The following is a 22,463-nucleotide window of genomic DNA, read 5'->3' on the forward strand; positions in this document are numbered from 1 at the left end:
CTTTTCACTGAAACTCCACAAGATATGAAAGAAGAGCTTCTAGAGTCTGACAGAAAAATTAAGTCTGCTGCCCAAACATCTAAAGAAAGCTTCCCCAATTATTTAACTGCCAGTATCTTTATCTTCAGCGCCATGCTATACTATCTAATTACAAATTCAATAATACATGCCTAACGATGTTGTCCATAAACCTAATATTTTTCAAAACATAGATAACATTTTCTCACGGACACACTATTTAGATTTCTTCAAATACGACTTGTTTTAAAGCTGTCATAACAATTTGGGTGTCAGTACATTATTTCCAAGGTCAGTCTGTATTGAGAAAGCAAACTTCAAGGCAAAAAGGCTTACATTTCGAAAAGAAGTTTCAGCTGAAGGCAGATAAACTTCTCTCTATACCTGGCCTGGCTGCAGCAGAAGGCTAAAAATGTGTTTTTGTATCACTAACAAGAGAAATCAAGTTGATTATTTTGTGCACAGCATGTTAAAGCTCAATATATCATACATCATTATCTCTACATATGAATTTTAACACACTCTTTAACAAGTCCTTGCTGCGAGACAACTGATTCAGTAAGATATAGACATATCCACAAAGAAACACATCAGAAGCTGAGCTGCACCATAACCAGTAGTTTCAACCTTAAGTGCAAAAGTTGCAAGTTATTATAACTCAGAGAGATAATTAAGTACATTTCCAATGTTTTTGTCATGTTGAAGGGTGCTTCTAATAATCAAAAGCCGAGTCACACTCCTCCAACAGCTAGAAGTTTGTATCATATTTAAAGGTGTACCAGATGAATTCATTTGAAGATGTCTTTCAAAGTGGGTTTGAGGAAAAGAGGGCTGAATTTGTATGAAATATCCCACACAGTTTCGGGGGTTCAGAAGAATGTGTGCAGAAGGCAAAGACATCTGGGAAATGGTTCTCCCTTCCCTGTCAACATCACTGAGATAAGGCTCTCCATTAAGGTGGCCTTTAGGTTTGAAGAGATGCCCATTAATGGTGTGATATATGGCCCTATCCCTTCGCACTCCTACCTAGCCATCTGCCTGAGAGTGATAACCCTCAGATGACCAGATCTGGGATAGTCTCCAAGACTTTCTGTTAATACTACTGCCTTGCAATCACTGCATGTTGGTCCTGTTATCTTTTCTCCGCCTCTCATATATGCAGTCCAACACTTAACATTTCTATGTGTTAACTAGTGACACAAATAAACATGTGACTAAGACGTGCATATTGAATTGTTTGCTCATGACTTGATTATAGTCCTATAGATTATAGTGACAAATTCTGCATTAAATGCTTACGCAGATGGTATTTCAATATAAAAAACTTGAAAAATGCATCCCAATAAGGCAGGGCATTTCAGTGTATGATGCACAACTTCTCCATTGAAGTTTACTTGTCACATAATTTCAAAAATGTCTCCTGGAAGACATTATACCCAGCTAGACAGGAGAACCTGATCACACTGACAGAAATCATCCTTTAACAGTTACCGGAACAAAGATCAGAAACTGACTTAATTTGCTTTAATAGGAATGCCTGGGGAATTTAATTTCAGTGGTTAATGGAGACTATTCCACAAAGATAAAGGGCCGGATTAAATCAAAACTTTGACCCACCCACTAATAGCAAACTACGAACCTGTTCATCATAGTGGTTACAATTATGGTTAAAAGACAGGGGCCTCTTACTAAAAATGCAGCTGCAACTGAGTATAGTTCTATAGTTTTCTATTAGCTGGTGGGTCAAAGTTTTCATTTAATCCAACTCAAGATCTTAAAGAAACAAAACAAAACAAAAACACAAATCTACATGTTTTCAGCTATCAGCTTTTAACTAATACAGTTTACCTAGGCTGCAGTAAAACGCAATTAAACAGTTTATGCACAGAATATTTGTCCATGGCCATGGGAAGTCTATTTAAAATACATGAAAGTAAGAATTGAAAACTTAATTATTAAGATAATCAAAAACCACATGCTACAGCTAAGACTTTCTTTCTGGGAATATGAGTTGCCTTTAATGGTTACAAATTAAATCATTAGACCTATGTTGTGAATGCATTGCCTAGCCAATCAGCAACAAGCTAACAAGATTCAGCCTAGATAATGAAAAACAAAGACAACGACTAAGTATTTAAGAAAACAAATAAGCTTCCTCAGCATGCAAATGTCCTTGATGTCCAATGAATGGAAACATATTATTATGGGCAACAAAGCATGCTGCACAACTTAATAGCTTAAGACAGAAGTAGTAGACGACCCATACAATGTTTTGTATAATTTATACTATTGTGGATAGCAATCAATGTACATAATGTGGGATGTTTTAATTGCTTAAAAAATAAGATGTGTAGTTTTGTTGGAACTCTGCTTCTCTGATTTTTCTGCAAAAGGAGTATGTACATTTTTCAGAAAAGAGTATTTTCCTTGGCAATATTAAAATAAACCTAAGAATAAACCTAAGAGGACCAAACTCACATACAGCTTCTCTACTCCTGGGGAGGCTACCTGACTACAATCACAAAACACATTAAACACTGCAAGGGCCAAAGTCCAATGCCATAAAGAAATTTAAAGAGTGCAAGTGCCACACAGGTGAACAATGGCAGTAGACAAGAAAAGCTCAGAAAATAGATAGGAAAGGCTCAGAAGAGTAAATGAAACATGCATTAAAGAGTCTCTCTAAAAAAAGACTAGATAAACATTTACAGACTTCTCTAATAAATCGCAGGAACCCTCCAGAACTGCCTCCTCACTAGCCAGGAGACTGAAACATGGTGGGTTTAATTTGCATGAAACAAGCAATGGCTATATAGCTCTTAACCAGTGCATTTAAAATACCCAAAGCAATCATTAATTTTAACTAGTGCTCACTAATTCTGTAAATCAACAATAAAAATTAAATGTAATTTTTTTAATATTTAATAGCATATTTCCATACTGTTTTCCAGTCCCCCACATCGTTAGGATAGTTAAATATATCTGTTGACGATGATGTCATCACTGAAATCTGAGAAACAACACCAGATTGAGCTAGCCCCTCTGACCCCCCCCATGAGTCAACACTGACCTTGTGAAAGCTCCCATGGAAAATCTTTCTGATCTCGGGACCTTCAAACGTCACAGTCTGGAACTTCCCTTGGTAGTCATAGTTGAAGAAAGTGAGAGTTTTCCCACCGTCTGCATTCAGAGAGAGGGACATTGTTTCAGTGTTTAGTTCATTTCAGTGGCATTCTGTGTTGCTTTTGGGCTAGAAACATAAATAATGAAAAAATGAATGCAGAAGAACAAATGGGACTGTATACTAAAAGGGCAAGCACAAAGGTACAGACAAACCCCAGATGATAGGCAAGAATATTCTCTCAAAATGAAATACAACCTGGCTGCAGCCCTCAAGACCTGAAAGTGGTTTAATGGAAGCCAGCATTCATCACTTGATTTGGGTTAATTACCTCAGGTTTATGGCATGATGAAAAGTACAATAACCAGGAAAAGTAAAATTCTCACTGATGTTGAAGCTCTAATATATCAAAGCTCTATTGCTTGTGCTTTCAGCTATATTATAATGGCATCTAGACCGCTGGCTTCCCCTTGGTCTAGTGTGTCTTTTTCCATTGCCCAGATTCTGAGATTTAGGGCTAGACCAAATCAATACCTTTTTAATTGCAGTTACAAAGTTGTACTCTATCATGTTTTGATGTATAAGTAGTAAAAAGTGACTTCTGATAATAAATTAAACTGTGATAAACTACTGCAATTGGCCCAGTTGGTGAACGTTTTGATTTGGTCTGGGTCTTAGGCTTGTCAAAGCTGATCGAGAGCTCACTGTCTAGGATGACTCCCACGAGAGGCTCATTGTCTTTGTTAAGGATCTCCCACAATGCAAAGGGCTCTTCTGGGGTTTCAGGCAGTAAGCGGAAGAGCACAGAGATGGTGTAATCAGAGGGCAGGCCTTCAGGATGGAGGAACCTGTTGGAAGATATTGCAGTGAATCAAGAGGAAACTGACACTTTAACACCTCAGGAAGAGCTGTCTATTGTGTCTGTCCCATGAATTCTCCTTACACTTTTGTGTTCCAGTCTGAGTGAAATAATACATTTACTTCTCTTCTCTGAAACTGTACTGATGTGAAAGTCAAGCGTTGGTGATGAAAGTCAACTTCGACTGCTTCGTGGCCCCAAACCCCACAGCAGTCTGCACATTTTCATAATACAGGAACCAGCTTTCAATGCGTCCAACCAGATACAATGAATGTGTTAAAATTTTGATTGCAATAATGGGAAGTCTAAAAACATACAATAATGTAAGATCCCAAAGGCATTGAGTTCCACACACAAGCCAAAATTAATTTCACATGTGATTAAAATCCTGTTAGCTGCTTTATATGGTAATAAGGTTGCTTCTGGAGCAATCTATGAGCCTGTACATTTTTTTGGTTATATTCTACTAGCTTGGTTTCCCCTTTCAGGCCAGTTGTTTCCAAACTAGCTTTAGTAGTGCTAAACTACTAAGGGACATACTTAGTTGGCTGTGAGATGAGGGCATCCTTGTGTAGTCTGTAGCAGGGGAAGCTGTTAAAAGTTCCAGGCTCCAGAGACACTCCTTCAACAGAAGCATACTGGTTCTCCATAAGACCAAACATCTCCATCATCCTAAACCCTGTAAAACACACATAAAGGCATTTTCATTACTCCCACAAGGAATGAAACAAGGGAACACATACAGTACAGTCAATAAATCATAATACTGAGCAGTGGATTATTGCACAGAAGGTCTTTTAACAGTAGCCATGCGTCTCTTACCTGCTAGGGTGTTGCCACTCATTAGGACAGATGGACAAGCTAAAAAATAAAAGGAGGACAGAGAAAAAATATACCTTAATTTGAATTGGTACTGAATACTGCTTGAATACATATCTTAGGTCATCATCAGACACAGTTCAAAATAGTTATCTTAAATTCATAAACCTCCTTATTGGATCCAAAGTGCCAACTGCCCATTTGATGAAATTTAAACGTATAATTAACCACTTACTTGCAGAAGCAGCTTCACACACAAAGGTTACCAGTTGTTCTTCTATTTTCTTGAAAGCATCTAAATCGTCCACAAAGAACACGTGCCTCTCGCTGGGCTTGCTGGCAATGTTCACTAATTCGCCATAGTCCGCATCGGCAAATCCAATTGCGAAAATAATGTAACCTGTTGCAAAGGAAACCAAGTACCTTAGACAACACTCATATATATATATATATATTTTTTTTTTTTTTGTATACATATTATTTGAACAGGGTAGGTGTTTCAAGTCAGTGATTAAGACCATTAGCAAGGAATCTATACTGATACTATCGCTTGTCTAGTTAACATGATATCAAGTTTGTCAGAGAACGTAAATGTAATTTTACTATGATTAGATCTGAACTGCGCATCACAAGAGCCCCAGCTCCAGATATTCCTGAGACACAGGAACACATTTTATACGTCTTAAACAGATGTGTGCCCTTGATAATATCATGTAATGCTGTGTGTTCAAAAATAAAGTTGAGATGTCAGGATATTTTGAAAATCTGCCAAACTCAAGGCTATTTATCAAAGCGTTGTGTTACCACATGTTTGGACTGGAGTGTGTGTGTCTGTGTGTGTTACGCACCCTCCATCTGCATCTCTTTGGAAACCTTGTTGACATCATCCTGGGACCGTCCGTCAGTCAAAACAACGAGGACTTTGGGAATCCCCCGCCTCATGCCAGCCTCCGCTGTGAAGATGGCGTCTTTTACGTGCTTGATGGCTCTTCCTACAATCATAGCAAGGGAGAAAGAATCATTTACATTATATTATCTACATTATATGTCTGCACTGAGTTGAAAATGGTGGGCCACACTTTTCACAATCACTTTAATGGTCATATATATTTCAGATTACAGTTTACAGATTTTCAGTCGTTTGTTATTTTACATGCAGATGTCCAGAGCTGTAATCGGGTTAGATAATGTATATGTTTAGAAATTGTAAGTTATTACAAATAATAGTTGTTAGCAGATATTATTAAGAAACGTAATTTATAGATTAATATGTTAATGTAACCAATTAATAAATGAATGAATAAACAAGTAATATATGCACAAATTGACACTTAAAAACAGTTTCCTTATCCATCATATGGGAATTAGAACATGACACTGACTCTTTATGCAAAGTATTCAGCTGTATTGTGAGTTTGATCGAGTATTATCAAGTGACTTGCATTTTTCAGTGTTATCCTTATTATGTATTGGCCATTGAAGAACATCTTTAAAGCTTCAGATCATCTTTGTAAATCTTTACAATGTCTGTGGTAGTGATTTAAAGGTGAAAATGAGACATACTCCCTACAATTTTTTAAAACAATTGGCTGGTCAAAACACGCTTGTGAAAGCATGCCTAATGAAAACTAGGACACTGCTTAGGAGCACATAAATTTAATCAGAGTCAAGGTCACGCTTGGATGAGTTTTGATACATTCCTGTTACAACTTCATCAGCCAGTTTGTCAAAAGCAAGACGCCGAAGATAAATGAAGGATTTTCCAGATGATGTTTCAAATTCATAAATTAAACCTATTTTAATAACACATTTAAATATGTTGACTATGTTGACAATATAGTATTAATGTAATGTTTAACAAACTGTGACAATCTGGGTGATTCACTCAGACAAAATAAAATCTTCCAAGCCTGTTTCGTATCCGAGTGAAGGTAGTGTGATAGGTGATAGATTGAACAGCTTTGAAATTTGAAGAGTGATCTGTGTTTGTGGCTGACAAATACTACAATTCCAGAAGGACATTACTAGTTACACACATCTATTCTAAACTGTTGTATTACTGTTAGCCAGGATTACGTCCAAACTCCAAGATACCTACCAACTGCAAATTACAAATCTAATAATGCATGGCATTTTTTTGTTTATCAGATGTCCGCTTCTGCCTAACGGAAATCCACTGTTGGTGAATGGGAAGTTTGAAGATTTGATCCAGGTTTTAGCAATGGCTGTTTCTAATTTCACTCTTGAAAATGAATAGTGCACCCTTCATTTTTCATCTCTCTTATATTATTCAAAACACATACAGTAATGCTAAATGCAGTAATGTTACACCCGGCATTATTCTTCTTGACTTCACAGGAATTAACATGCAGATGAGGATCAACCGTATCACCCCAGCTCCACTAAATTAATACATTGGAGCTTCAAACGCAGTTAGTTATCACATTTATAAATAAATGCTAACTAGAGCTACAGCCTAATCACATTCGGTTATATTGAGGCAGACACCAGTAATTCCACACAGAAGACCAAAGACTTGATATATCTGGGGCCTTATTATAGGCACTCTGAAAGTCTGCCTAAGTAATCCACGGCGGCGGTGACAGTTGCCAATAAAAACAGTAAAGGCTATAATAACATCTTCACAGCTGTGTGCAACTAAAGGGTTTCCTCTTTGCCCAGTTAGTGAAAAGGGGCTTTCTATACTCCATCAGAGGTACACATTAAAAGCAATGCCACAAAGGATTTGACATGGTTTCTCATTTAAGTGCCATCACTTATTAATCACAGGTAAAACAAAAGTATTGTTTTGCTATGCGTTAAAAAAATAGATCATTTTAAAGAAGAATGATTGTACAGGCAGATCATTCTGTCTTGTGAATTAGCTAACAAAAAGCCAAACCGCTTCAGAGAGCGACATGACAAAGGAAGAGTGGATTAAAGCTCAAGCAAATTACAATGGCATTTTTGCTGTGCTTTATGAGTACATTCCACAACTACCGGAACTGTACCTCGTATTTATTTGGCAGATGTGTTATTTATTTGGTGTGTGTTTCTTCAACCCTCCTGCTTCTCATTTCAGGCATTGGAAAATTCACAAACTCTTAAACAGCTACCTGGAGTGTGATTTCAATACATAAAAGAATGTTGGATGTGTATCCTAATCTATCAATCGGGTGTTTGACACTTACACCACACCACAGCACACCACACAGATATCAAATTGTATAACATTTAAACTAGGAAACAAAAATAGTGGAATGTCACCAGCTTGATTGCTCATTTTGACAGAACAGACATTTATGGTTGGACCTGAAGCCCAGACACAATCTTTATATCCCCCCACTGGCTGCTGCTAAGAATTTGATACATGCCTGTCTTGGTATTTCCTCCCTTGTATGAGATGCGTTGAATCGCATCCAGGAGCGTTTCCTTGTCATCGTAAGACTTGAGTTTGAATTCTGTTCTGGCATCGTCACTGAACTGAGCAATGGCAACCTTATAGTAGTGACAAAAAAAGAAAAAAAACACACAAAAACAGTTTCATAACAACCATTATTTATGTTGGTCAGGATAAAAAGTGAGTCATTTGCTTACGTTTACAACTTCACCTCATAGTTCATATATTTATCAATTTCATATATTTATTCGTTATTAAATATCATGACTTTCATGCCCAGTGGGATTCTTATACTGCATGTCAGTGTCACTTTATTATTTTCTTCTGCCATGTTCTTTATTTTCATTAGTTCTATAAATGACCTTCAACACGTACAGCTCAGTGCCGAATACAGTTAAATGTGAACATATATAATTTTACTCCTGCTTCCTTCCAACATGGAAAGGCAAGTACTTAGTTTTAAATTGTTGGAAAAAGACAAGGCCTCATGTTGCTGTCTAGACACAACTTGTTTGTGTCCCATCAATATGCCTTGACTGCAATCACTGTGAGGCAGTAGAGAATGACCCAGAATCTGGTCAAACTCTTATTAGCAGGGACAATTCAGACCTCAGCACAAAGCATCCCATCTAAAAATTGACCAAACTGTAATCCAAATAGGTCAGCTACCCCACAGCTTGCACAATAAAGGTAATCATTATATTAACATACTTTAAAAAACTATAACAAGAAAATTAACATCCAGAAAAGGATATTGACAGTTTGCTACACATTTTCCAAATTGTATTTTTTCCTACAGGCTAATATTAGACAAAATAAGGTAAGCAATTTGACCTAGGTGGCCTAAATTACCCTATATATGGGGCAGGAAAAGTCTATCTTGCCCCTTTTTCAAGGTGGCTCCTTCTTAACCATTCCTTCTCACAAACAAGATGGCTGATAGTAGGTATCTGAGTTATAATGTAGAGAAAGATGGTTTTGAGGATGTGAGGGTCTTATCACTCACACTAAACCTATCCAGAATAGGTTAGTAGCACCAGAGATTTTTGCAACATGGGCAACTCATGTATTTCCCTGGCTATGGGAAATAAGGAAACAACACGACTTTTGTTTTCCTCCTTCTCTTTCAGCCTAGCACAAGCTACAGTACAGGTAAGTACACGCTGCATAATAATCACGTGAAAACAATAACCAAACCAAACACTGTAGAGTGTATTGGGTGAGGAACTTGCTCCATCATAGAAGCCCTAGCAGACTGTCCCTCCCTACCGCTTTTATGGACATTTGTGTCCCCAGTGAACACTACTTTATAAGTAATGCTAGTATTATCCCATAAAGTTTGAGTCTAAAACAACAGTCTAAATCAGTGCATGTGGGATTGATGAAGTGTCATCAACGCTGGTTTTACCTGAGTGCCATCAGGCCCGATCTTGTCCAGAGCACCTGATGTGCTGTATAAGAAGCCGATGATTTTGTGAAAGTTATCGTCTCCAATACTCCAGGACCCATCCACTAAAAAGACCAGATCTGCTTTGGCAGCTTTGCACACTAGAGGAAAGGGAGAGGAAGGTTAAGGTGGACACATGACTTGTGTCCAATCCAAGGGCAATCCTCATGATTGTTTTGATTACATAAAAAAAATGGTGGAGTGATAATGAGTAATCTCAAAAACGTGAGCAGGCCAGATGAAGTCACTCTTTCTGAAATAGATCAAAGATCTCAAAGAAGCTGAGAAGGATAATTCTGGCATGCTGTTCACTATATAGTTTTAATATCAAAACAATTCCAAGAAAAACAAGTAAAAACGAAAGAATTATGGCCTGACTTATATTGATTCCATCCGGTGATGACCATTTTGTTATCCTAGTGCACTGTAAACCCTGCCTGTATCAGAAATAGCTTATAAACACAGCTCTTCCAATGTTGGCTATACACTTGCCAATTCTAGCCATCAATAATCAGTTGCAAATTAACTAACAGCAATTTTATTCTAACCTCCATCGGACCTCATGGACTTATTAGTACACATGAGAAATGTAATATTTTAAAATTGGGACAAGAGGTAAGTTTACAGATTTTCCAATGATTCAAGTGAAAACAGAGATGACTCTAAAAACTCTTTATTATGTGCACACAATGTTTTAAAGGCCTCCGAGAAACACTGTATGCAATCAGAGGCTAGAGCTTGGATTGAATCAAAACTTTGACCCACATGCCAATTGCAAATTCCACACCCAATACTTGATGTCGTCTCTCTGTTGAGCGCACACACCAGGGTCCTCTGCCAAACAGAAAGCCACCATAAAGTGACACGCATGCAATCTGCTTATAAGCCATAATTTTCATGTGTACTGTCACCCAAATCACTTTCCTTTCAGGAATGCATCACTTTCATCCCCATAATTAAATAACTGAAGGCTACTGGGTTAGAGTAAAGCAGCATGTGTATTTGTGTTTGGCTCGGAAAAACAACAAAGAACATTGGGAAACATTCAGATTGCATGAATGCTTTCTTTACAGGACATTTCCACATCTGTGTTTCAATCCTCAGCGATCATGAAATCTGCACAGAATGTGGTGGAGTTTGGGCGATTATGTACCCTATGCTTAAATGTGTGAGCGGACACAGAAAGATTACAGCTTCTATGGGACTTCCCAAACACCTGCTTATGATCTGAAATTTAGAGAAGCATACATCCCTGCACACAGAGGGAGACATTCCTTACCTTCTCTAGCAGGGGGGATGGTGGGGAGAGGTGTCGTAGTCGGGGGAGTCGTGGGTGGTTCAGTGGGAACTGGAACTAGATGTTAAAACGAAAAGTATGTTCAAAACCTTGTATCCCTAGATTGCCACTTTATGCATCTCTCTCATGAGGTTTTTATATTCCACTGCGATTCATAATAGAGAAGTCATGGAGATGTACTCAGGCAACATATCTTTTTCCTGAAGAATGGAGGAAACAGTTATTTTCCTACCATAATGGTACATTAAGCCCTAGTACTAGAAAGCACTACTGGACAGTTATTGCAGAAACTGGCTAACATTTATGCAGGAGTGAACAACTTAACCAAGCAGTGATTCTTGTAACACCAGACTAAAAGAAAGGATACACGCTTATTCCCTGTCGATCTCCTAAGCAGTCAAGTGGAAGAAGAAGCCCACATTGTGAAACACTGCCTTGTGAGGTGTGTCTACAAATGTCATTCAAACATTTTTTTTTTTAGGTTTTTAGTTTTTTAGTTTTATTTTCCCACCCAAAAGATTCCTATCTATCAAAACAAGATTTGATCTCCTTAGTAATGTTTGTGGTATGCACAGTAGGTTGCCTTCCACTTGACCTGAGCTCAATCAGGAATTCATGAAATGACAAACCTCCACAAATCAGATGACATATGATCTTGAGTCTGGGAGAGTTGTAATCAACTTGTAACCGCCCATTATGACATGTTTATTTTTTTGTAGTTCTTAAAGCAGTAGTTACTTTCCTTTAACAGCTCTTTAGTTTTTTCCTGTACACCCAGAGTTTTATGACAGGCTAATGCAGGCCAAGCACCTGTGAACATGACAGGTTTTAAGCTCTCATTTGTCTGAATCTCTACAGGAGGGGAGTAGTTGTAATCTTGGAAGAGTTTAGCTTTATTTGAACAAAAACAAAACGATAAATCTGGCGCTACAATGCCTACAATGGAAGCAGCTGTATAACTGTCCCAGTCAAATTATTACTGTACTTTCTCTTCACTCCTTGGCAGATATTAGCGGCAGACGTTCAGACATTTCTCCAACGCGTTCTCTCGGGTGATTTGATTGTTTGGCTGCTGGCCTTCAGCTGACACCTACATGTTTTGTCCATAACTGTGACAGCCGGTCCCTCCATGTCATGGAGCTGCGCGTAGACTGTGATTTTGTACTGGGTGTTTGGCTTGAGGTCATAGAAACAGTGTCTGGATGATCCGCCTCCAAGACTCACTTCCTGTGTCTGTCCATCTGTAAAGGGGAGGGAAACGACTTACTAATGGACACAATACATGTTTAATTAATTTATGTTTCATTCAATAAAAATGATATAACAATGCATTATTATCCAAATTAGACTTGCAATTGTGCTCCTCCTCAGACAACAACAAATTACAGCAATGCTCCTGTGAAGAAATGCGTTTCAGGAAGCTAAGTGGACCCACCACTGAGCTCCAATATTCAGCACTGTCTTCCAGCACTGCCTCTTGTGTTTTTCCGATGTAATGAAGTCTAATTAGTGTCACCATGGATCAACAGCATATGTTGTGATAAATACACACAATAATAATTGTGCCTTCCAGAAAACACAAATATTGAACCAAAGATCACAAGACAAAGTCATAGATGTCCTCTGTTGCTTAAATATAAAGAGCGGCTTTGTTTATCCCTCAATGCTGGGACTCAAGGTAGGTTAATGTACTGAGGCATCTCTAGATAAGAGGGGAAAAAAGCACAGAGAAAGAAAGAGGGACCGTTCAGATAAGAACAGCTTTTAAATCCTGGCATTCCAGTAAAGGCTTATCTAAGACACAGTTGGCCCAAATGGCATACAAATGCGACGGGAGAATCGTCTGCCCCAGCTGCCTGAGTAGGGACCAGTTACTCTGTTTGCTGGAGTACACAGCTTAATGACACCCATTTATCAAATATATGTTTCCAATACATTGTTTCACCAACACTAAATTAAACCATGCTCAGCATCGAGAATGATCATGTGCATCATAAGTTACTCAGAATACAACAGAGAGGATAGATTGACGATACAGGCAGTATAGTAAATAATCAATGTAAACCTACACTCTTTGACTACTGAGATTCAACATGCACCGCTTCTAGTGGGAATAGTGACAGAGGTTTGCAGAGAACTTACTTTTAAGTGTTTCTTCTTAGTTTTATATATATATGCGTACATATAATCAGTGTTTTATTACCACATAAAAAGCCTTACAGAGGAATGTTGTGGCACTGTTTGACAATAAAAAAATAAGATTAAAAAATGACCAGATTTTAAGTTTAATTTACAGGTTTTTTCCCACCACTAATTTTTTCATAGATGGGCATTATCCCTGAAAGTATGAGTCTGGAATAGATTGAAAAATAAACCAGTTTCCTTAGGATGAACAAGCCATTTCACCACAGTGCAAATAATAATGCAATCTATCGCAGAAATCCAATTACACAAAGGGGATATACTGAATTTTTAAACATGCTATTATGTTTGTTGCATTTTATGCTGATTAAATTATGAAGCATGTCTTTTTTATTGCAGTCGGATAATCTGAGTGAGTAACCTCGTTAGAAAAGAGCATCATGGCTTATGGCCTGACCAGTAAGAAAAATACAAAAAATAAAATAAATTAAGCAAGACATATTTGTTTCGATATGCAATACAGTTAAAGAGGGTCAGATATTTGGCAATTGTTGACTGTCTCTTAATATTCTGAGCAGTTCCTAATAATACAATGCTAGCAATGTCTTTTATGAAACAGAATGTAGGCAAGTCTGCTTGAGGTTATTAATATAGGAATGAGAACAAAAGAGGTACAGTTTGCAACAGAAGTCGGTATCTTATAATCCTTTTCTCCAGTGCAAAAGTTTCCCTCCATACTCTGCACGGGGAACAAAAGAAGAAAAGAGGAATCTTGGTCATGTTATGTAACAAAAGGGTTTGGCTCTCCAAAAGACTATCTGTCTTGTCCATTTGAAAGCTTGATGCAGTCTTTACCACTTTCCCATGAGGGTTTGAATTATGTCATTTCAGCAAGAAAAAGAAAGCTAAAGAATATACTAAATGGCAAGATTTTCTTTTAAATGTGGTTTTATGTTACTTTAGTATTGCACCACTAGTATGTAACAGACAAAAAAGGGACCAAGCATCTTTTGAGTATTTTCACATTCAGAAGTCTAAAAGCTATCTATATTAAAAGCAAAAAGTCATTAGATTTCAGTATATGGCTTAGTCAAAATGTACACAACTATGCTAAGTATGGCATACCAGACACCACTTTCTTTTTCACAAAATACTCCACCACACTTTTCCCAAAAGCTGAGCGACCTCACAAACTCAACAGGACCAACCCATTCCTTACGATTGTCCTGGAATGTATTATTAAGATAGCGTGCACCATGACTCCTATCTTATGTGATAGATGGATGTTTACCACAAGCCACTAAAAACTTGATCCTAAAAGATCATATTTTTCATACAAGGAATCTTGTTACTGATGGGTGTGTCAAAAGATAGTTAAATAACAGACATTCTTCCAAGTGCATGTATATAATGTATTAGAGAGAATTATCTATTTCTGTATAACCCTGAGCAAGCTATAATGACCAATCAAATCGTAGCTTTAAGAGATCTCTAAAATTTGAACATGTAGCATTGTGCATCCTGCAAACAGTACTGCTGAATTACTTTCTGAAGTTGAATTATTGGCTGCAATGTCAGACAACAGGACTGCAATAGTCTGCAGTGATCCTCACGACTGACAGACACTGTTTATTATTGAGAGAATGAAAAATAAAAAATAAAGCAGTAATTTCCTAAAATTACACTTGAAATGAAAATCACCCTCTTATAGACAGAGACAGCATGTTCCCAGTCTACTGAACAAGAGGAAAGATGTTGAGGGATGTGCCATACTGTGGGATAAGACGATACAGGATCCAATCAGCATTTATCTTCCTACAGAAATTATTCAACCAGCCTGAAGTAAATTAAGCTCTGCAGCAAGTTGTCACCATAACTGATTCTGATGTGCTAAGTAACCATGTTAACGTACTGTACAGAAATCTGATCTAATTCAAAGAGAAAAACACTCTTATAATGTTATTACACATCAAGTGCCTGTATCCCATCCCACTAGGTTTTTGAATTCAGAAAATAAAGAACCTAATTGCCTTTTCCTCAAATTACATCCAAATCTCTATATATTTCCCAACTATATATATATATATATATATATATACACATACACATTTAAGCTTCTGATTGATTGAAGGAGATTTCAGCGTTTTGTCTGTTAAATCAAATACTGCCTCAGGTCTTCTCTGGTATTTTGTTGTTCTGAAAGAAGTTAATAGGATTTAACATTTTATACCATGGGTTACATAAGGAAGTTGGAACACTGAATATAAGTAGCAAACCCTATTCATGTAAACATTGTTATTGAATATTGATTACAAGGTTATATTAAGGATTACAAACATTAAAGACTGACAAAATTGATCTGTCAGAGAGTATATATCAAAATATGTGTGTCTGTAATGTATATACACACACACATACAGTGTTAAGGATACTTACTAGTGAGGGATTCAATGACCACTCTGTACAGAGTTGCCTGCCGGTGGGGTTGCCATTGTGCACACATGCTTGTCATGCGAACCTGGTACGTGTTCAGATTGTTAACTCCCAGGTACACTGAAAAAGAGAAACACTTTTATTATTACCCACAGTGCAATCCTGGATCCTGGAGTTACAAAAAAAGAACAAGATGTTCATCCTCAAGGTTTCTAATTCAGCCAATTCACCAAAAGCACAAAGTAAATAAGCAGCTGGGATATATGATAAACACATGGAATTAGTCTTGTACCAAGGAAAACCCTTTGAAACATGGTTTACAGTACAAACATGAACAATTAAAACAGTTCTATGCAATAATTCATGGAAGGCTGCAAAAAATATATATTTTTTTTTAATCTGAGTAAAGGGAGAAGGGTTCTCTGTACAGAGACATGTATTGATAAATTATGGAGGCCTTAACTATTTAATAACATTTCTGTTTTGATGAAGACATAGCATTGAGTATGACTCAATGTACCATATATTGCTGTGCAATTGAAAACCAAAATGATGAAGAGAAGTTTTGTGTTTTAGATGATTTCTGTAGATTTTCTATATACATATTAGGAAAACTAAAACAGATCATGATAAATAAGACTGTTAAAGGATGCAATATTAATTACTTCTATGCAACGAATGAGTCAAGACTTAATCACTGTCAATGTTAGTTTGTGTTGCTTTTTTGGGTCAGACTCTAGAATTAAACAAAAAGGACGTGTGTTCAGAAGGAATAAAGCAAGATTTTAAATAATGTCTGCAGTTTTATGATTGCTCTGAACTTTATATTCTCACACATGGGACTCTAACACACTTACATCACTGTAAGTGTAAGTTGACAGAGGATGATTTTTTGATTACTGTCCATGATGTTCATACACAGAACTCTTCAGAATATTAATCTTTCAGCAGCTATCAAAACCAATATATCCAACCAAGTTTTGTGTTCATATGTACTTATGTTTTTGCCAAAAATATACTTAGAGAAGCTGAAGAGATATAACATGTGTTAAAGGTGAAAAAGGCAGAAACAGGAGAGTCTTGGATGTCTAGACAGATATTGTATGGAAGCTAATATATTCAGTAGGTTGTTTGTTTTCTACTATAATGACTCTAGAATATAATGCTGTTAGCTTTGTGATGTGCTAAAACATGAAACAGTTTAAATGAGAACATTAAACTTTCTCATTCTAATAATAAGAATAAAAACAAAGAAAAACATTAATTAGCTAGCTGGAACTTTAAGGATATTATTTGTATTATTTGAATACTGCAGTTCAACTATTTCTGGTACATTTGTCATTGTCATTGTTATTTAGAAGGAGAAACCCTACATCAGTGCTTAGTAGGCCTCCAACAGGGAAGAAGCAGCTCAGGTTTAAACTGACGTATCCTTACATGTCTTTGCCTTTCCTGAAAGGGCGTCGCTGGAGCCCGTTGTGTAGGAGGCAATGACTTTGACGCTGTATTCGGTGCCACTGAGGAGATTCAGGATGAGCATGGTGTTGACATCATCTCCCACAAATGTCTCCAGACCAGGTCCAGAGGCTGGAGTAGCAACACAGTGAACAGCATCTCAGACAACAGATCCCCAGTTACTACCTTGGAGAAGACACTTCATTCCCCTGCTATCAGTTACATCATTTTCATTGGGTGGTAGTTTAATCCATATCAAAGAAAGCGAGGAAATCCCAGCATTAGCCATAAATCTGTCACACCCCATGTTTTAATGTCACCATTTAACCAGGTTCAAAGGGATCTAAATCAAGGTAGGAGACCAAGCATTTGTTCAAGGCAATATTTTTTTGAGGATTCAACAAGAAGCTTAACTTGGAGGAGTCAAAATTAGTTTGCTAACCTCTATTAAAGAAGGCAAGGGCAATGATCATTAAAAAAAGATTTCCTTAACCAAGGGTTCTATTCATGCTTTGAATGCAAATGCAGGCGACCTAATCCTTTAAGTCCACCGCCAGCCAATATCCCAATAGTTTAGAAAGGTTACCATTCATTAAAAAGGCTTTCATTTACTTGTGAACTCAGAGAACTCCTCTTTCAGCAAAACGAGCTCTGCACCTGAAGTAAAGTCACGTGCTGTGCTGTACTGACCAGAGATTGGTTGGTAGACAATTCTGTAGCCCATGGTGGGTGAGGGGGGAGGGTCCCATGTGATGCGGAATCGATTGTACCATTCCTCAGAAACTCGCAGGTTCCTCGGTGCAGACAGTGGCACTGCCAGAGGGGAGAGCATGAGGCAATTATACATTTGTCTCAATCTTACACAACTCTGAACATTGCAGACTGAAGAGGACACGGACCTGTATGTCTCAGAAAGAGCAAATAACTGTTAGCATTCAGGTTTCATTTTCTTTGCAAACAAAGCCATAAACAAAGCAGGGCTTATACAAATATGTTCACCAATAAGTTTTGAATCCATTGCACAAAGTAGGCATATAGCTATTTTAAAGCAATCATTTCCACTAGAGCAATATGTTTTTTAGGTTAAATCACCTCCAGTTTTTCAGGTTCTTTTTGCAGTGGCGCCAGTAAGTATTTCTACACCTGATGTACAAATACAACCACTGTAATTAATCAACTCATACAGCATGGGTGCATTGTGTACGAATGTACTGTATACAAATGTTCTACTCCATTTGCAGCTTTTTAACAGGTGGCTTTGCTTTGCTGGACTGCAGCCTGGTTTTCCTTCATGCCATTTTTTTTTTTTAATGTTCTAAATGAGATGTAGCGTTTTTTGTTTTCACTGAGTCCTGGCGGAAAAGCAAGCACAGATTTATTTTCAGTAGCAAAATGTTCGGCACCATCTATTTTATAAACACGTTTAAAAAAAAATAGCCAGTGGAGAAAAAAGCTACATAAACCTTATTTGGACGGAAAGAAATCTGCCCTTTCACTTACATTTTTTCTACAGTGTACCCCAGGTGCTCTACAGAGCAGTCGGAACATGGTCAGAGTGACTCAGCATGGCAGCCGTGGGAAACCAGACTGGTGATAAACTTACACGTTCTGCCAACGTCTGACACGCTGTTCCCGTCTTCATCTGCGTAGACAGGAGTGACGGTGACCTTGTACTCGGTGTCTGACAGGAGGGGCTGTAACAGGAGGCTGCTCTGCCTACCAGGGACCAGAACCTGGAGAGCAATTGACACCCGTTAACTCCTCGTGCCATGTGACTGCAGCAGAGCCCGCAGTGACAGGCTTCAATCATATTCAGAAAGTAGGTACTCAGCCATGGGTTTGCTGCGAGACAGCTGAACTAATAAATAAGTGTGCTTCTTGTGTTTCGGTAAAAGTAACCTTATCCACTGACACATAGTGAGACCTTGGGTTGTACTTTAAGGAGCTGTCAGTCAGCCAAGTGCTGACAAAACATAGCAGGGTCTATAATGAACGCCACATTCTTTCGCGGTCGGGTATTTGGATTTGGAATTTATTCATTTATTTTCTATGGTGCACAAAAAAAAAATCTGGTTTCAAGAGAGTCTGCCCTCAACATCAAAGGAAATATAAAAACTCTCTCGAGCAATAAAGCACTTTAGACCTATTTTATTTTGGGTAAATGGATAGCTGTAACGTTTGGGTTTTCAACCTTTTAACAAATCACAGTGTTCAGCAATGTAAGGTATGTTAACCAGACAAAGTAAATAAATACAGAAGTATCATATAGGATAGATCAAGATAACTAACTTTAGGGTAGAACATAATATCATTTAGTATTTTGTGCCTAACTAATACATCCCACACAATGCACTATTTTTACAGTTTTAAACTTTGCTCTATACTGCCAGATCCTACCCATACACAAGACTCATATATTTATAATAGATCTTTCATATGCTGTTATATATGTATAATACACTGAAAGTACACATTACATATTTCATATCTATTAGAAATATAGGAGTCTTTGATACAGGTATACAGATTTCTCACTGATGAAGTAAGATTCCTTTCACTGCCCTAATGGTGTCTGGAACAGCATTTTCCTCTTATAATGCAGTAATTTTGAAAAGAAGAGTGAAATATCTACTGTAGCGATCGGCTCCTTTTCCCTTAAAACTAGTCCCCAATGCGGTGCATTCTTTAAGGGTGCAATTAAAGGCATATCGTACTGAGGCACGATGACAAGCAATTCATCAAATCAGTCAAAACATAATAGAGACGTTTGAAGGCTACACTCGCAAGGAATAAAAGATGCTTCATATCCTCACTCTGCATCATTCCGCTTTATTCTTTGAAACAACAGTACAAGAAAGGCCATTTGATTTTGACACTTATGCAGTTCTCGGTAATAAGGGTGACAGCCAAGGGAAATTATATCAGCCACAAAACAGAGACCAGAAAAAGGGAAAATAATTATATAGCATTTCAGTAATATTAGTCTGTTAGTGGTATTTAGACAGCACATGGCATGTAACTCTCCATCTGTCTGCCTTGCATCTAGCAAATGTAGCAATTGATTTCATTGCATCTTCTCTCTGAGAGGTATCAGCAAAAAACAGAATTAATAAAAATGAGATTATGAAATCTCTTTGACTAGGCTGGCTTTGGTTTACAGAAATGTGGTGTCTATGGCTGAAGCAAACACAAGTAACTTAAACCAATATGATTCCAAATATAGTTATGAACAAAGTTTGTTTTAGTGTTTTTCTGCTTTGCTTACAACACATGATACATTCGCTGAAGTAATATACATTGTCAAAAACTCATGTTATGTGATGCAAAGGTAACACTAAACAAAACCCTGATTATCCTCCTGGAAGATGAAATCCAGCCAACAAAGAAATAGATCGACAGAGTAAAGCACTGAGGTACACATATTGATCAGAATAATTCTGCATATTTTAAGAATGTGCCCACACTAAAAATCCTTGTAATTTATAATTTTCATTTTTTACTTTTACTGAATGGCACATGTTGCATATTTAAATTAATCAGTCATTCGCCTATAAACTGTAAATATTGAAAAAACCCTAATCGTAATCAGTACCATAAGGAAAGCAAACATCAAATACACAATAAGATGTATTTATAAACTGCTGATGTGCAAATGAAGCTATGAAATGTATGTACATTTTATATACACCATTGCTGTTTCACAATCATTTGTTTCTGCCAAAACGTTGTTGCTTTTGTTGTTGCTGTTGTTCTTGTTTTTATAATGCAAACCATATATGAATATAAAAGTACTAAATGATTCAAATGCAAATGTAAGAAAATTGAAATTCCACTTTGGTTTTAAAGGCGCCATGTAAGGTGGGGGTGCTGTTATTTCTCTCTCCGAGACCCTTGTGTCCCAAGTTCCATTCATATTTCAAGCATGTAGAGCCTTGCCTTGCCTGTCCAAATGTTTCAAACTCATGACAAACAGAAGGCGTCTATTCTGACAAAGCAATTTAAAATAACTCAATGGTGTTACGAGACGAAAATGGTACTGTCATTTAGAGGGTACCCTGAATAGGATCTGGTTGAATTCCGCGTAATTACTTGAAATTAGATTTTATAATGTATGCATTCCTCATAAACTATTTAGAATTCCTTCAGTCAGTCTACTCAAGATGACTGAGAACCTGACAGTAGCCTAATTAAAATCCACAACTCCTTCGGGTTCGAACCCTACCTTGGAGATGGATTGTGCCTTTGCTTCAAGAACTTTAGTCCTAGAAGCTGTCCACCTGAGCAGTGGTGCTGAAACGTGCCACTGAGCTATAACAGCCCACTATTGAATCTTCTGTCTACATTATTAATGCACTTTCTTCCTTTAATAAAAATGTTCTCTTTTTACTGTGGATTATTCATAATGAGGTTGCCAACATTACTGTCAGTGCTGTTTAAAAATACAATGAAATATCTTTATATAATATCGTTCTTCTGTCTCAACCCTGCTGGATTGTTGTGGTTTCTATATAAAGCTAAAAACATTGATAGCGAAGCAGGATTTTATTTATACTACTAGTTGACTAGCTTTATCACACAGCAAATGAAAAACTAAGGCTAATCAGATTTTATATTTCCCATCTGATTCAGATGATGAAGCAATTCAAATGGTTATAAATGGGCTGACGAATAGCACACACACTCTCCACAGCATTACATTTGGCAGAGCCTTCTTAATTTATTTTATTTTCCCCCTCACATGTGTTTCTTATAAAGAATACTTTGGTAAGAGAGTCCGTAAATGTTGACATTAACAAATCCAAATGCACTTAAATTAGACCAGACGCAACACACTGCTTTGTGAGTTAAAACAAGTTTCCAGACTTGATGAGTCAATCTTCTCATTGCTGCAAAAAATATATATAATGAAATAAAAAAGCAAAGCATGCAAAAAAACAAAATTGAAAAATATATCAAGTATTGCCAACACTGTCCTTTTGAAATATCTTTGCAGCATGCATGGTCATTTGTTTTATAGTACACCACTCGGGTAGGCCCAACAAAGAATGAACACATTACCATGAGAGATCCCATGTTACAGTCAGATCAGGACTGGGTTAGTGCAATAGCAATATCCCATGAAGAAATTCATCTTTTATTTGGTTCCACTGGTCCAGAGGAGGTTAAAGAAAAGCAAAGGGTCTAACAAATGTCTAAAACAGATCTTTTGAGGCAATTGCTGCTGATTCTATGAGTCACAATATTCTCATTATTTTCTCCATCATAATGTGTGTAATTGTCCTTCTATTAAAGTGCATTTTCAAAAAGTGATACACTGTAAATCATTGATTGCTGCAGAATTATTTTAATTACCACTGATGAAAATGCAGTATGTTGTCTTATCAGAAAAAAAGATTGACGAGTCAAGCTGCAGCTTTAAAAAAAATGTATCCTGTTCTGTACAAATTTTAACAATAAAATCGCTCATCTGGC

General features: G+C 37.2%; 1 protein-coding gene across 3 annotated transcripts in view; it reads right to left on the bottom strand.

Annotated features, from left to right (window-relative positions):
* col14a1a (collagen, type XIV, alpha 1a) overlaps positions 1 to 22,463 on the bottom strand; it is a 98,944-nt gene that overhangs the window by 30,780 nt on the left and 45,701 nt on the right. For all 3 annotated transcript variants that reach the window (XM_066691295.1, XM_066691297.1, XM_066691296.1), the window contains 14 exons: positions 18,595 to 18,724; positions 17,682 to 17,804; positions 16,974 to 17,123; positions 15,540 to 15,656; positions 12,056 to 12,202; positions 10,944 to 11,018; positions 9,626 to 9,765; positions 8,192 to 8,315; positions 5,666 to 5,809; positions 5,053 to 5,217; positions 4,821 to 4,859; positions 4,539 to 4,677; positions 3,845 to 3,987; positions 3,089 to 3,198 (listed from right to left, as the gene is read on the bottom strand). In XM_066691295.1, the coding sequence (XP_066547392.1) occupies positions 3,089 to 3,198; positions 3,845 to 3,987; positions 4,539 to 4,677; positions 4,821 to 4,859; positions 5,053 to 5,217; positions 5,666 to 5,809; positions 8,192 to 8,315; positions 9,626 to 9,765; positions 10,944 to 11,018; positions 12,056 to 12,202; positions 15,540 to 15,656; positions 16,974 to 17,123; positions 17,682 to 17,804; positions 18,595 to 18,724 (1,746 nt within the window). The remainder of the gene's footprint in view (positions 1 to 3,088; positions 3,199 to 3,844; positions 3,988 to 4,538; positions 4,678 to 4,820; positions 4,860 to 5,052; positions 5,218 to 5,665; positions 5,810 to 8,191; positions 8,316 to 9,625; positions 9,766 to 10,943; positions 11,019 to 12,055; positions 12,203 to 15,539; positions 15,657 to 16,973; positions 17,124 to 17,681; positions 17,805 to 18,594; positions 18,725 to 22,463) is intronic.

Source organism: Amia ocellicauda, chromosome 18 (genome assembly GCF_036373705.1).
Source record: "Amia ocellicauda isolate fAmiCal2 chromosome 18, fAmiCal2.hap1, whole genome shotgun sequence".
Lineage (NCBI taxonomy): Eukaryota > Metazoa > Chordata > Actinopteri > Amiiformes > Amiidae > Amia > Amia ocellicauda.